The sequence below is a fragment of the Ambystoma mexicanum genome, chromosome 10, assembly GCF_040938575.1.
Source record: "Ambystoma mexicanum isolate Mex_15411 chromosome 10, UKY_AmexF1_1, whole genome shotgun sequence".
In the NCBI taxonomy this organism is placed as follows: Eukaryota; Metazoa; Chordata; class Amphibia; order Caudata; family Ambystomatidae; genus Ambystoma; species Ambystoma mexicanum.
This window is the reverse complement of record NC_090932.1, coordinates 1,473,594,727-1,473,610,405: the sequence shown is the minus strand read 5'-3', so window position 1 is coordinate 1,473,610,405 and position 15,679 is coordinate 1,473,594,727. Positions and strand designations below refer to the sequence as shown.

General features: G+C 45.2%; 1 protein-coding gene across 2 annotated transcripts in view; it reads right to left on the bottom strand.

Moving 5' to 3' along the window:
• P2RX7 (purinergic receptor P2X 7) overlaps positions 1-15,679 on the bottom strand; it is a 356,033-nt gene that overhangs the window by 238,853 nt on the left and 101,501 nt on the right. The window contains exon 1 of one of the 2 annotated variants that reach the window (XM_069619561.1): positions 11,185-11,428. The exons of the other annotated variant lie outside the window; for it this stretch is intronic. Within the exon in view, the coding sequence (XP_069475662.1) occupies positions 11,185-11,208 (24 nt within the window). The 5' untranslated portion in view covers positions 11,209-11,428. Of the gene's footprint in view, positions 1-11,184; positions 11,429-15,679 lie in introns of those variants that run through there. 2 annotated transcript variants of the gene reach the window in all.

Sequence of the window (15,679 nt, the reverse complement as noted above, 5' to 3'; positions counted from 1 at the left end):
AAAGTTAAGGATTTTAGTGGAAGTTAAAACAAAGGTGTATTGACGGTTCTTCCTTTTAGTTGATGGGTTGCTCAGCATTAAAAACAGATAGGTGGTTCAATAGGATGTAACAAATGGAAAAAGGGGTTTGGAAGTGGCGCTAGGGCCATCCTTAGTCCAGGTACCCATAACCCCAGTTAGTGCTATCAATTGTTGCCCCCTATTGTTTAACAGATGGCTTATTCTAATGCAATTTCCTCTTAATCCTCCACCAATCCTCCTCCCACAACAGTATTCCTGCTCCTCCTTCCACACCACCCGTACTCCACGACCACTAATCCTCCTAATCACCACAACCACCACTACTCCTATACTACTCAGACTACAGAGAAGGCAGGAAAATCGTATAGTGCACCTCCCTTGTTGATTGGTTCACTCCTACACTACAACTCCTCCTCCCACACTACTACTGCTCATCCTCCCACACAACTACACCTCCCCCACACCACTAGTACTCCCACACCCCACACTACTGAACCACCCTCCTCCAACTATTACTACTGCCATTCCACTACTCTTCCTCCTACTCGAACTTCAACTCCACTACAGAAACTCCTCCTTTGAACCAAATCACATTTACTACTTACACTAGGCTCTATTCACTTGCCACACACGTACCCACTGCAGTACCCCTACACTCATTAAGCCAGTGCCTTACCTTTCTCCAATAAAGTGCTCCAAACTTAACTGCTCCTTCATTCCTCCTGCTGGCCTCTTGGTCCACCACCTCCACTTCTGACCTTGCCTAAAAAAATCCCACACCTCCTGCCTTCGTGGCCTCTTCTTATAGCCCGCCTTCTCTGGTGATTTGTTCACTTTCCCTAACCAATCTAGGCTCTTTCCCTGCCCTGAAAGTGGTAGCCCTCTATGTAATGCGTTGTCCAGGGCTAACCCCCCCCGCCCCAACCCACCACAGGTAATGTTGGCCCGGTACAAGCAATGTTCAGGTTCGTGTTCCAGGGTTGCACAAGTAGGATACATTCTTCTGGGTTGGCCGCACCTGTCCCAACATTGCTTGGTGGTCTAGGGTGGGGGTCATCTTATATGCGCTGGTGTCCACCAATGCTTCTGGGTGGCACTGCACAGTTTCTATGAATGCTGCCTAGGCGTGCGGCTCTTTAGTTTGTCAGCCGGCTAGGCACCGACTCAGCACTGCTCATGCTGCTGGTACATAAGTAGCTGATTTTGGGGTTTTAAGTTTTTCTTATCCACTTGCTTTCCCTTTGACCTCTGCAAATGAAAGAAAACCCTGGGAAGCATTTTGGCAATGTGGCATGGCAAGAGACAAAGGTGTACTGCAGGACCAAGAGAAAGGGGTAGGAACCTGGGTCCTTTTTTCTGCCATTGCCCACTTTAGGGCCAGGACAGCCTCTGGAACCCTCCCTTCTCCTAAAACTACCTGTAAGGAGTGGTTAGTACCCTTTCTGGACAAGGTCAGTGTACTGTACATAAAAAAGGAAGAACGAGGACCACCAAGCTTTTTGTTAGTTTCAATCCAGATTTAACACTCACTCCAGGAAAACAATTCTCCTGGTCCAGTGGCGCCATCTAGCTTTTCAAAAGGCACTGTTCAGAGTACCCATTGTCGGAACAAACAGCAACTGTGCAGCTAGATAATGGGCCTCATTACGAGTCCGGCGGTAACCGTGGCGGTAAAACCGCCTAGTTACCGCCGGACTCGAATTACCATTCCGCCTCCGTGACTCCCGGAAATACCAGGGCATTACGACCCTGGTGTCCTGGGAATCCCGGAGGCGGAATGGTGTAAATCCCCATTCCCATAGGACTCAATGGGAATGGGGAAGTGGAAACGCCGGCACCATCTCGTGATGGTGCTGGTGTTTCCACGTCCGCCTGCAGGCGGGCGGTGTTCAACCCGCCAGGTCAAACCTGGCAGGAAGATCACCTCCCGCCTGCAGGTCTCGGGATCGGGCGGTCTGGAATTAACAGTGGCGGCGGGTTTACCGCCACTTAATTCCGGACCGCCCGACCTGTAATGAAGCCCAATATCTTCCAAATCAGGAGCAACCAATCCTCTATCCTCAAACCATCTCCTGAGCATGCCTGAATTTCCCCTTTCTTCAGTACAGTCATATTACCATTGTATTTAGGTCTTCAAAAGCAGAGACCAGAACATAAACTGGGGAGTCAGCAAATGTATGGAGAATCTGTGGGAGTATCAAGATCTTGCTCGGTGCATTTGTACGCTTTACCAGAAATTATATCCAAAATGCCATCATCTCAATAAGTTAGTTACAACTGTGGATATGTCCACATAAAAAAAAAAAAAAAAAAAGTAAAAAAAAAAACCTTCAGGTTCCCCTAAACATATTCATACCTATATATTTGAATATATCCTAGGGAGCACTGGAGAACAAACTGAACTATGTGACTTGGTATGGCTAATTTGCAGACTAGATTACATCTCATAGCTTTCAATCAACTGCAGAGGTCAGGATCGATCTAGGGACTGCCCCTGTGACTTCTGACCCCAAACCGCCATTTTTTGGAAGGCCGTTCCCCCTCCAAAAGTGGCTTAAACTGGGCTCGGAGCAACACAGAGCTCACCACAACACCAGCAGAAGCCCTCTTTCCATCTGCCGGAGGCTGTCTGCAGTGGTCAGGGGACCCAAACGCAGCATCCAGGATCAATCTAGGGACTGCCCCTGTGACCTCTGACAAAGTTACTCCCGGGTTACTTTGGGTATATAAGCACCGTCCTTTGGGCATCCATTCACCAGGGCCCACAGAGCAAAGGTAAGACATAGCTAAGGGTTGCTACACTTCTCGATTTTATTCTCTGTTCCGTGTTCGCCCCGGTCTGCCCCAGGTTGCCACAGGAAAGCCTTGCATACAGCACAAAAGCAACATTCAAATCAAACTCCAACCTAACACCTGTGAGTAGACCTAGCTTCCTAATTAATGTACTCTCTCTACACTGTGCTACTTACCTATTCACTCCTGCTCTTTCTGCTGCTCTTCCTACTCACCTATCACTACGCTTTCTCCAATCACACTACAATGTCCTCCTTTCCTAAACCCATTATAAAACTCAGAACTCTAAACTCCCACTACTCCATCTCTCTTCCATCTCTTTCCAACAAACAAAGCAGACGAGCTAACCATATGTCCTCTTACACCTATCCACCTCATCTCGCTTCCTCCGAGACTCAACTTCTCTACTATTCGTTACCTCATGAGCTGAGCATTGCAATCTGGACTGCAGAGTCTGTATGCAACAAAACGTCCTTCATCACCGACTACTTTCACTCCAGCTCTCCTCCCCTAGACCATCTTGCTATCACTGAAACCTGGATTTCTCCATTGAACACTGCCACTACGGCAGCCCTAAATGACTCCAAACTATCCTTCATACACTCTCCTCGACTGACGGGCAAATGTGGAGGCGTCGGACACCTACTCTCTTCCCGCCTCAATGCCTCACACATTTCCAATGCCACGTCCTATCCTATCTCTTTTGAATTCACCATCTCTTATTTTGCTCTGCCTCACTCTGTTCACATCATCTCCATCCATCGCCCTCCTGTTCCCACTGGATCATTATTTGATAATCTTGGGCAACTCCTTGACTCTCTTTCCACTAAAAATCACCTCATTCTCATAGGTGACTTTTACCTCTCAGAAATCTGAACTTCAGTCTTTTCTTAGTGACCACACTCTCCACAGCCTACCTACTCACCCACACAGGGAGTAACTCTTTGTAGCTCCATCTCTTTCTCAGTCACTATTACTACTGTCACACCATCCATATCTGTTCCCTCAATTGTTTCCACCACCATATCCTTTCCACCCTCTGCTCTTTCCTCATACGAGGAATCTGAGGGCATCCTCACTTCTTTCCCCAACATATTCTCCTCCCAGGAGGCCAGGGAAAGGCCATTGCTTTTTGGATCTATCCCAGGGGTGGAGAAGCGAGGACGGATCACCTTGGTGGAGGTGACTTGGGGAGAGGAGACAGCCTACGATGAGACATGTTATCCCTCCCATTTCCTGATCAAAAGTACCTTTCAATCCAGCAAGCCTTTGTAGGCTACCGTTAGCCCTTCCCCTTTTCTTCCCGTCAAAATGTCCCCTAGAAATACCATTTCAATACAGAGACGAGCGAGACACCCAGCAGTAGGACATCAGCCTGTTAATAATAATAATAATGCAGACCCACTGCGCGCAGTGGTGCGGCGAGTGGTCTGTGGTGGCTGAGGGACCTAATGCTGGAAAACAGTCTTTTTTAATGTTCTACAATCACAGAGGAGTCGTCTGCATTGAACCTTACATAAACTAATTCCTTGCGAGTGGTAGGTGTGGCAAGACATTGCAGCTCTGGCTACCAAGAGGTTTTACTGATCATCTTTCAATAGCTTATTGGTTATTCCTTCCTCTCCCCTTTCCATTAGCGTTCTGTCTTGTGTCGCGTCTGATACGGCCTTGGCGGCTGGTTAATTGCTGCTGCTTTCGGTAGCGAGGGAGGACACCCTTGGTTACAACTATAAACCCGCTAAGGAGGGGGGGGGGGGGGGTCATCCAAACGTATGCAGCAGAACAAATGCGGGTCCCCAGACATTGCAGTTCTGCACTCAAACGAAATAAGCCAAATAGGTGCCAACGGCTAAGAGCATGGAGGGTGAAAGTTCATACGCAGGCCCCCTGCAGACTACCATGGCGAAAGTCAGGTTAATTAAATTGTTGGAGCTGCCAAAAGATCACCGACTATTTCACTCCCGTTAGGCAATCTAAACAGCAGCAAATGATAAAAATTGTCAACAAGAACATTCCGGTGGTATTGGAATCACTGCTATTTACAAAGGCGATCGGCAATGACAATTCACTTTTAAATATGTGTCTAGACCTACGCAGGTGGTCATTGGGTGAACCAATGCAGTATGATAATGCCCTTTCTGGCATAACTGCAACCAAACTTTCTGCCTGACCTGACCGGAATTACTGCAGGGGTTGACAGTTCTTTGAACAACATGACTCCACCTCGGAGGGCTTCAGTGAGCAATTATTGCTATTACCATAGATGCAATTTTGGTTTTTGTTCTATGATTGCATGTGAGCAACGTGAACTCACACGTGTGCTGGCATTGGTTGCAGATGTTATGTGAGCCAACAGTGCGAATTCTTCCTTGAATCCATCTTCTATTAAGCCGAAAGAAGTTGGAATTTGTATATGTGCACGAGTACTCCATTTTGGATTGACCATTGAATTCCTATTATCTTCGCGGATGACGCAGTCCAGTTGTCTACAACACCGATGGGACTGCGCCGAGCCGTGTCCATTTTCGAGGATGAGTGTAGCAAACTGGGCTTGGAGATCAATGCTTCAAAAAACAAAAAAAGGCTATGGTTTTCATACCCTAAAAGAGTGGGGACCAACTTGAATGTGGGTGACAAAATCCTGGAACAGGTCGATTAGCAGGACTACCTGGGAATTTGATTTACAGGTGGGGGGGGGGGATGATCAGAGAACCAGGTTTTCAAGGCGACACCGTGTTGCAGAAAAACAATGGGGCATTGAAGGCTTATCATGCAAGGCACAGTATGGGTGCCATAGGACCTGCTCTTAATTTGTACTAGACGCAGGCCAAGACGTTAGTAATGTATGGGGCTGAGTCTGGGGTCACCTAGACACATCATCTTTAACAGTTACGGAGAACACATTTTTGAAAGCAACTTTGGTGCTCCCGCAAAGTACTCCAACCAGCACCATCTACATGGAGTTTGATCTACCCCCTATTGGTGTAGAAATTGCTATCATACCCGTTCATTATTGGGTCCGGGTTTGGGGTAATTGGGAGTTGGCGAAATACTATGAGGTATTGGAGCATGTATTGTCGTTGGTTGGCTGCCAGAAGATCGGCTGGTTAGCCCATGTCAAAGAATGGCGTACCCGGTTGGGCCCCTTTTCTTACTGGTATGACCCACGATCCAGGGGCGTTGCTAGGGGGGGGCTAAGGGGGCTATATCCCCTGATCTTTTGGTTGTAGCCCCGATAGAATCTCAGGAGCTACAGCCAAAAGACTAGCTAGCCCCAGGTCCCAACAGTTCCGACATCAGCATAGCCCCGGGTCTTTTCCAGACCTAGCAACTCCCCTGCCACGATCTATGGAGGGAGACTCGAAGGGCAGGGTGAAGGCAGCCTTCCAGGATTACAAATGGGCCAGAGCAATGGCAGCCACAGCGCTCGCCCATCTAGTTGTGAAGCAGATGCAGGGTTTGGAAAGTTATCTGAACATAATTAAGCCAGCATATGCTCGTGCTTGATACAGGCGCCTGCGTTTAGGCTCCCCACCATTGAGGGACCACACAAGGAACTTGTGCGGGAATGGAAGCCTCAACTGCCCATTGGTGGCAACGAAGTGGAAACCATCACCCACAACCTCATAATAAGTGAAAACCTTAAGGACCTCCGAGTCAGGTGTTCGAACATGGTATAACCGAAACAAAGGTTTCAAACAGTTAGGGATGCGCTGCAGTTTTCCAAGATGACCTCAGATCTGAACGTGGTCTATTTTGTTTGCAAGTACATTCATAGAGCGTGATTAAAAAGAAACATGGTACTGTAACGCAATGACCTAAAGTACAAGATCAACCTAAAGTACAAGATCAACCTCTAACATTCACATGAGTGAATGTTGTTTACACGCGTGTAGTAATGCAGACGAAAGCAACTTCGATTGCTCCGCCAGTAACATAGAATAACACTGTACTTTTTGACACTTACTTGTGAGCGGTTTTCAATGTATTTTGCTTTTATCCGAGACTAAAATTAAATATTTTTCAATCATGGTTTTTGTTTAATGATATTTATTAAGATTGATGTATGGATCAAATTAGATATACAGTGATATTACCCTAAAATCAACAACTAAAAGTGGACCAATACTGGTCTTAACTTTCCATTGCTTGCTACAAATGTACTTTGTACTCTGTACCTAGAAGGCTGACGCGGAATAAAGGTTTGAAAGATATTTCAGTACTTGTACTTAAGCCTCAGAGTGTGTAACAAGTTTTGTTACCTTTTTGCACCCACAGTGGGTGTGAAACGAAAGGAAAGTTGAGGCAGGGTCAACCAGTTCTCCGTCAGGTAAGGAAGGAAGATCTCTTACGTCAGGTGGTGTACTCCTGGGCAAGTGGGAAGCTGAAAACTTAATAAAATCCTGGCCAGATGTGGTAGGATTATCATCATCATTTCAGTGTGAATTCAGTCCCCCTGTTTTGAGTCCAGAGACTTATGGATATCTCAGCTAGTGTGAAAGGGAAGGAGAGAAGGCGGACCCCCAAATGAGGAAGTGTGGCCCCCGTTGCTTCACACAGCACCGATATATTTAAGACCACTGTGACATGGTCTTGTAAAAGGCGTATTAAGAACCACATGGTATGAAGTGGTTATGCACTTTCCTTTGAATCTGAGCATGGCAATATTAGTGCAGGTGAAAGCTTCAGGCACCACCGCTTGTTCACCCGATGATTGTGAAGGCACTGCACCAAGGGACTAACTGGATCAATAACCACTGGGTTGGATGTTATGTGCGGATAATGTATGGCCAGCTCCCAAAATCTCCAGGTAGGTGAATAACCAATTAGATCTCTGATCGCCTTGTGATTGATTTGCAAGGTCTTAATATTTCAGGGCTGCAGCTCATTTGCGTACACAACCATGGTCAGTATGAGCCATCATGCAGGGCTCCCATGGTTAAATCTTGCCCTGCACAGTGAAGCCTGCGATTTGGAGGACTGCGCCTTGCATCTGCGTCTCAGCAGTTACACTGTAGGCCTGCAGTGTCTCAATCCATTTCCATCCACACGACTCTCCCTGTGGCCGGTGCCCTCACACCTGCTCCCCAGCCCAGCTGGTGGTCTGCAGCTCGGCAGTTAAGTGTTGTCGGCATCCACGTGCCATCCATCCACCAAAGCAGGTCTCGAAGCGGGCCACCACTGTCGCTCCGAGGAATTCTGGGTTTCTCCAGAGCTTGGCTTGAAACACGATTCGGCGGGCAGCTTCCTGCTCTGCAGATCATCTGCGCCACCCTATCAAATGTCAGGCCCATAATATCACCAAGCACCAGTTTGCAGTGTGAAAGGACAGATTTTCACAGTTCGGGGCTCGCCCAGGGCTACGCGTGAAGCCTGAGCCACCACACCGACCACTGCATTTCAAGCAAATTTTCCTAAAACTCGAGTCCCTCAAAGATCAATAACATCGAAAAGAATTTTGAAGAATGGCCATGAAACATTTGTAGGAGTAATGCGATGAAGCAGAATTTGGACCATTGGTCATATCGCTTAAATGAAAAAGATAGATTTTCATTTGCAAAAATCTTTAATTCTCGGTGCTACAGTAGACAAAAGAAAAAACAGATCCCTGTGCAATTCTGAATCACGCCCCACAACAACCCCCCGCCCTTTATAATGCTTATGCTCCATCAGTTTCAATATAGAAGAGTGCAAGATCACCATGAGGTCATGGATAGGATCGGTCTTCCCCAATTAAGAATACTGGGTACTGTGGAACAAGACCGCCCCAAGCACATCAAGGTCAGGAACGTAGTCTAGGCAAGATAACCATGAAGCCGCGAGCAGTGTATACAGTTAAACCTTAAAAACACTTACGCAGTGATATGACATTTATACCGCGCATGTACACAAGTGTTTCAAGGCGCGAGTGGCAGCAAGGCGGTAATTTATCAGTGTACGCTTAGTTCAAGTGAAAGCATAGTCGAAAATAATTATGCTGGTGCAGTAAATTCAAATGTACGAGCGAACACATCGCTATTTCCATAGCCTTCCGATGCTTCAGAATTCTATGCACACACATCAGCCAAGATGGTTTCCTATTTTCCAACTAACTCAGGGGCTAGTCTTTCAAAATGACTGACATCTTCCATAATCCCATTACGTTAACTTGCGCTTACATTCAGAGTTTCATTTTTCCTACACAACTAGAAAGCAGGAGATCAGCAATAATGACAAGAGGTTAGAAATACTGCGCCTAGGTGATGGACTTTGCGATCATATATACTGGGACCACCAGACTAGATTAACTATAATGATCTTACGTGGGATTGTCAATTACAAGTCAGACAACTCGGACATTGAATTTTTCATGCATCCACTGCTGTCCCATCTTCACAAGGAGAGCCCTGACCTCACATTACCACCTCCATCAACAGCCTCACATGTTCATCTCAGCAAACTATCCAACGAACCACCCCATATGCACATTCCAACACTCTACTACCCACCCACTTCATCTGCACGGGGAGTTGTCCACTCTCCATCCAGCCCAATGGAAAAACAGGAACAGCACCAACCGTTGAACAACACTCGCAGGCACATTCCTGCCAGAACACATACAAACAAATCCACACCCACACCCTAGAAGCACATTTACACCTTCAATTTTGCTTGGAAACCATAGCTTCCACCCACAGCTCCATATGAACATGCCCCTCCCACTAGACCTCCACACGGACCCCAGTTGCGTTTGAGTACAGGAAATAGAGGGGAGCAGAGAGAAAATATAGGGCAGCAGACGGTAAAGCAGAAAACAGGATTCAAGATTAATGGGTCTTACATTCACAGCCTAATATAAATAGAGACTTCATTTTCAAATACATATAGCCTTGCTTTCAGAATAGAGAATCGAAACTTGGCTCACTGAAGCAGTGCTTTACTCTCCCCTTGGCTTTCTGCCATTTCAGCACAAATCTGTAACTTTGCATGTGCTGCCAAGTTAATTCCGGAACTAGATGACCTCAAAATGTTGGTAACAGTGAGAGACTGGAATTCCCAATTCGATTTAAAACGCACATCTGAATCGGTATCTCTGAATTAGAATTAATGTGTTAAAAAAGTCTATTTTAAGTTGTTTTACTCTGGGTGGTAGTGGGCGGAGGGGAGTTCAGGATTGTTTGGAGATGGTTGCCAGTTTGTGTTTGCCCTAAGGTGCTGCAATTCAATTTTTACCAAACTATCTTTACTTTACCCATGATTTGCATCCAGGGCTCAAAATTAAGTTTCAATGAGCAGGAGCTAAAACTAGCTCTTGGGTGTCGGGCATCACCCAGTAAGCAGGAGCTACGGCTAGGTAATTAGGAGCAAGGAACTCTGCGCCCAACAAATCCTGCTTCCACATGAGATCCACAGTAACCTTTAGGCTATTATGCATGTTCCATTATGTTTAAATGTGTCCAAGATGTGTCCTGGTAGTTCTTTATTAACATGTTCAAACATTCAAAGTTAAGGTCACATATGCATGTTTGTAAGGCACCACGGACTGGAGAGCCAAAAGTAGTTCCTGGTAGCTGGTGGTGTCAAGGTAAACAGGTTCTCCTAGGGTAGCGGTAGGAGCTCAATAGCTCCCAGCAATTAAACCTCAGAGTCTTGCGTTTTTCTTCAAAGATCGCACCAGAAGATGTGGGTTGCAATACAGTCTTCACCAACCCGACCAAAGTCGTGCACTCCTGAAAATATCAGTTCATCGCCCTCTCATTAGTTTGGGCTATTCAGTAGCGCTGAAAGTGCTACCTTTAAGCCAGAACTATTGTCATTAAAATAAGAGCTTTAACATAAGAGCTTCAAATATGGGCTTTGAATGGGGGTGCTTTTCAATGGGATTGACATTTGAGGAGGGTTACACAGTTGTTAGGTTATTAAATCTCTCCCATTCCCTGCCACTATTCATGCTAATCCCTATGGCTAATCCCACCCATTCCTGCCCATCTCACAACTCTGAGCACTTCCATGGAGATAGCCATCTTGGATGACTGGCTAGAAGGAAGCTCTCTGGAAACAAAGAAAAACTAGCAGCCATCTTTGAATGGGAAAGATACCATACATCTACCAAATAAAATGATACATTGAATCATGGAAGTATGATCTTTTTTAAAGTAGCTAAAGTAATTTGCATTTTGGGAGCTCGCTTTGACTTTTTCCATTAATATTTTCCATTTGTATGTAGAGCAAATTTTAAATATATAAAGATACGATTTCTCAAGAAGACTAATGTAAAAAAAAGGAAATAAGTATCCTAGTTATTAGTTGTTATGCTCGTAAAACAAAAATGATCACATTTCGAATCCTTAACAAACGATGCTGGTAGCAGTGACATTGGAAATGGAGTACCACGTTCAGTGAAATACACTGCATTCATCCTCGCCATGGTGCAACTCTCGAGCCCCGGGGTTTCTTCATGGTAGCATCAGGCGTTCCGTGGCATTTCACGGCAGAGACGTGAAACGCACCGCCTTCTGTGCAGCCGTTTCACATTTGATGTGACATTTAATGAGTGCAGGCGGCGCAACAAAGTCCAGAGCAATGCCCCTGGCTTGAGGGGAAAGGCTGTGGAGAAGCAAGTGATGGATTTCTCACTGGCACTGTCAAGCGAGCTGCCTTTTTTCGCTTTGGCAGCGTGCGTCATTTCCTCCTCTCTGTGCTGGGACGCGGTGCAGTGCTTGGGATGGAGTTTCACTTAAGAGAGGGAGCCATTGCATGTCTAAGCAGCGGGTTGCTGGCAGCTCAAAACAGCGCCGGCAGTTCTGATGTACGGATGCTGAATGGTGGGGTGCATGTGGCGGTGAAGAACGCCGCCTCATCGCCCATCTCTGTGCACCTTCAGGTTACCTCTCCTGCTCCCTCCCTAAACCCTCCCCCACCATATGTAGCTGACAACAGACAGCTCTTAGTAATTCGATACTTGTTATGGCAATAAAGGAACCGATAAGATAGAATACATAATAGGTTTTTAACGTCAAATTATGAGTTCTCTTTATAGAGAGCAAACGTATTTGTCCAAGATCACAAGGCTCCACTGCAAGGCAATCTCTGCACTTTCAATTTTGGATTATTACGGGAGCTGAGCGCATTTAACAACAATAGGGAGCTGATCAGCGCCTAGTGAATAATTTGGCGCCTCCCCTTCCCCAGAGAAGGGGGGCAACTATTTGTTTGCCTACCCAGGGTGCTGCGGCCACCAAGGTCGGTGTGTGTGTGTGATTATAATATATATATTATATGCTTGGGTGGGGAAGGATGCAGAGGCAGCTGAGGAGGGGTTAGCGGGATGAGATGAAACCACCACCCCCCCATATTTTACCCAAACTTAACTTCTATACATTTTGCAGCAGAGAGAGAGAGAAAAAAAAAAAGCACAAACAGTCATTCAGCAAAAGTGAGTAATACGGTCTAAATTGTTTGCAGCTATATTAAACATGACACATGACATGATACGGGATTAATTAGAGCACATCGGGTATATCCACCGCACAAAGAGGTAGGCTAAACACCAAGAGACATATTAGTTAACATCCATAGATTTTGACTCAAATGGGAAATATGAGGGCAGTTAGAATACGCGGACGGTCATGTTTCAGGCTTCCTGATTCCATGACATTGTGCCAAGCAGGCTGAACAATAAACAGGATGTGAAGGGCGGTGTGCACATACTGGAGCAATAGCACATACTGCTGGACATTTCCATTTCGAGTTCAGCCATCAAGCTAAAACGGGAACTGTTTTTAATGATAGTTGGTACAGTCTAGGCAGTATTTGGCGCTCCTCCTGGTCGTTTGTTATGCTTTTCTATTGGTGCTACCTGCTGCCGATTGCTGTATCGAAGTCTGAGACTGTACAGGACATAGGCACTTGAATTTCATAAAGGAACAGCCTATCTGCGCATGCACATTATTGACAGTTTTGTTCAAAGACACGTGATTCCACTTGTTTGTAACCTTGTTCAACAGATGTGTTTATTATGTCATCATAAACAGTTACTGTTAGTACTTTGGATGTCTTCAATAGAGTACATAGAATATATATATATATATATATATATATATATATATATATTTGGGAACAGTATTCTTAGGGCAGGCTCACAGAGCAAGGAGAATAAATCCATGGACAGGAGGTCGACACGGCACCCACGGTAGCTCAGAAAACCAGATCAGCAGTACTTAATTGGTATACAGCCAGGGACGTCATTTAGGGGTCGCCAGAGGTTGCAACTGCGACCTCTGAGGTCTCCCTTGCGACCTCTAGAAAAAAAAGAAAAAAAAAGTTTTTTGGTTTTTTATTTTTGTAATGTAAGCTCATGGGCTGTCGCCAGCATCATGTGGCTCTTTAGTTCTGGAGTGGCTGGCTTTCTTGTTAAAGCCCCTTAAAAAAAAAAGATGTCACCAGGGGTCAAGGGTCGTGTGATGTCACTTCTGCTACCCCTGGCATTTTGGTGAAATGACGTCCCTGTATTCAGCTGGTGCAGAGCTGGGGCGAGGTGAGTGTATCGCAACTTGACTTACTGTACCTTCTGAGGAAACAAGAACAACCATACATGAGTATTAAATATTTTTTAAAAATGGGTAGGTGAACACTTAATCGGTTCTCAAGAAGATGTAGGACATTGGTTCAAAATCAGATGCTGCTGAGATTTGATGCAGGGCCTGGTTGCAAAACTAAGCTAAAGAGTGCTGAAAATCAGGCGCAGGAGGGGACAGAATTGGCATGGGAGAGGGGCGAGAGGGAGTTTAGGGTATAGGGTATGTTTCGTAGGCAAGTTGTCCGGAGGTTTTGTTAATAACTGATGCGGCACAAATGGGCAGAAAGAGTAGGTACAGCGCTACATGAACCAGAAGAGCGATGAGGTACTGTGCTACATGAACCAGAAGAGTGATGAGGTACTGCGCTACATGAACCAGAAGAGCGATAGTACTGTGCTACATAAACCAGAAGAGCAATGAGGTACTGCGCTACATGAACCAGAAGAGCGATGAGGTACTGCGCTACATGAACCAGAAGAGCGATGAGGTACTGCGCTACATGAACCAGAAGAGCGATAGTACTGTGCTACATGAACCAGAAGAGCGATGAGGTACTGTGCTACATAAACCAGAAGAGCAGCTAGGATTCAGGACCTATGCAAATGACAACTACCCTTGGGAATAAGGATGGTTAAAATTAATATTCAAAAAATGGCTAAAGCTCTTTGGGGAGTCAAGGAGACTAAAACCAGGGCTAGTACTGTTACATGAAACACATCTGCTTAGAAAATATGCATTCAGAAAAACGTCAAAAGAATCCCGGACCCAACCTTTCGCCCTACGCTAGTCCCAAGAGGAATGGAGTGTCCATTTTACTTAAAAGGATGTGCACTCGAGAGTTACAACCAAAAGTAGACACACAGAGGGCCGACATGGGATTGCAAGGGGTAAAATGAGCGAAAACTCCTTAACCCCAAGTCTTTATATGCACCTAATCAAGAACAAGATTATTTCTTACTGAATGCGAAGGAGAAGTGGTGACTGCAGGGGATCCGAATCTAGTTGTAAATCCTGAAATAGATCGATCAGCCTCCAAAAGGGGTTGATACTGGAAGGCTCTGTCAACAAAGCTAAGGAATACTTTTTTGAAAAAAAATATATCATATGTACAACAATCAACATGATCTTTATACATTAAATGATCACAGAAACTAAAGTAACAAAATATAGAGGTTATAGAAAGTTAATTACTAGTCATTTTTTTCTGACATTCCAATAGCTTCTAAATCTCGTACCACATTTAAACTGTACTCCTAATTATCGATTTCTCAATTCTGCCAGGGCCTCGCAATGCACGGTAGCAATGTTTTTTCAATGAAACCTTCGCTCTTCCATATTCTGCATGTCCTTTGTTTTTTTTTTGCCTGCAAAACACAAATGTGAGTAGAATGTTGAATTTTAGACGTAAATATGGTCTCACACGAGGGAGCAGGAATTCTAAAGATGTATTTAGGCCTTTGCCATAACAAGGGGGCTTGCACAAAAAGCAATCCCGCGCATGTCCTTTAGTACCTACATTAGCAAAGTTCTGCTCATCGTCAAGTTCAGAGAATTGAGGTCCTAGAACACATTTAACATCCTCAGATGTTCAGGAAGTTCTACCTTGAATAATGTAATAAGCTGCAAATTAATTGGAGATAATTTTGGCAGGACATGGTTGGAACTTGATGTAATAGTGCATCCATGACATAATGTTGCAATGCGCCTGCAATGGCTCGCTATAAAATATAAGCATATGCTGCGGAGCACCAAATCCCAATGATTTCAGGGCAAGTCATGCCACAAGTTATTGCACTGGTATATTGGCAGTAACTGCCAAGAGGATTATTGCATTATTGCTCTTCAGCCTCTCCAAAGACTTCATACATTTTGGTGACCATACCTCACTAGCATACAGAATAACTGCAGATAGTTTAAATATGTTCAACGATGGGCTCAAGCTAAACCCTCCATATTGTGGAAGGTTGCATTGATGAGTTGTGAACACTGGTCACTAATTTGCTTTATAGGAGTATTCCAAGTTAGTGCTTGGTCAATAACACCAAGAAAGGCGAAATTATATTTGTTCTTTTATAATGTGCTTAATACTGGAGACTAGTTTGTAAGCGCGAGCCCGGGATTCAAACCTGCGTTGCTATGCGTTGTCTTGCTTCCATGTTTGTTTATTGATTTTGTATGGCGCACCAAACCCAAAGGTAACTGGGTGCAACAGAGCAGAAAAACACTTAGTACTTAAAAGTTTAGTTACAAGGCAAGGCACAATACAGGACACACGCGTTGCTCCCGAGCTATCCTGCCGGCCTCAA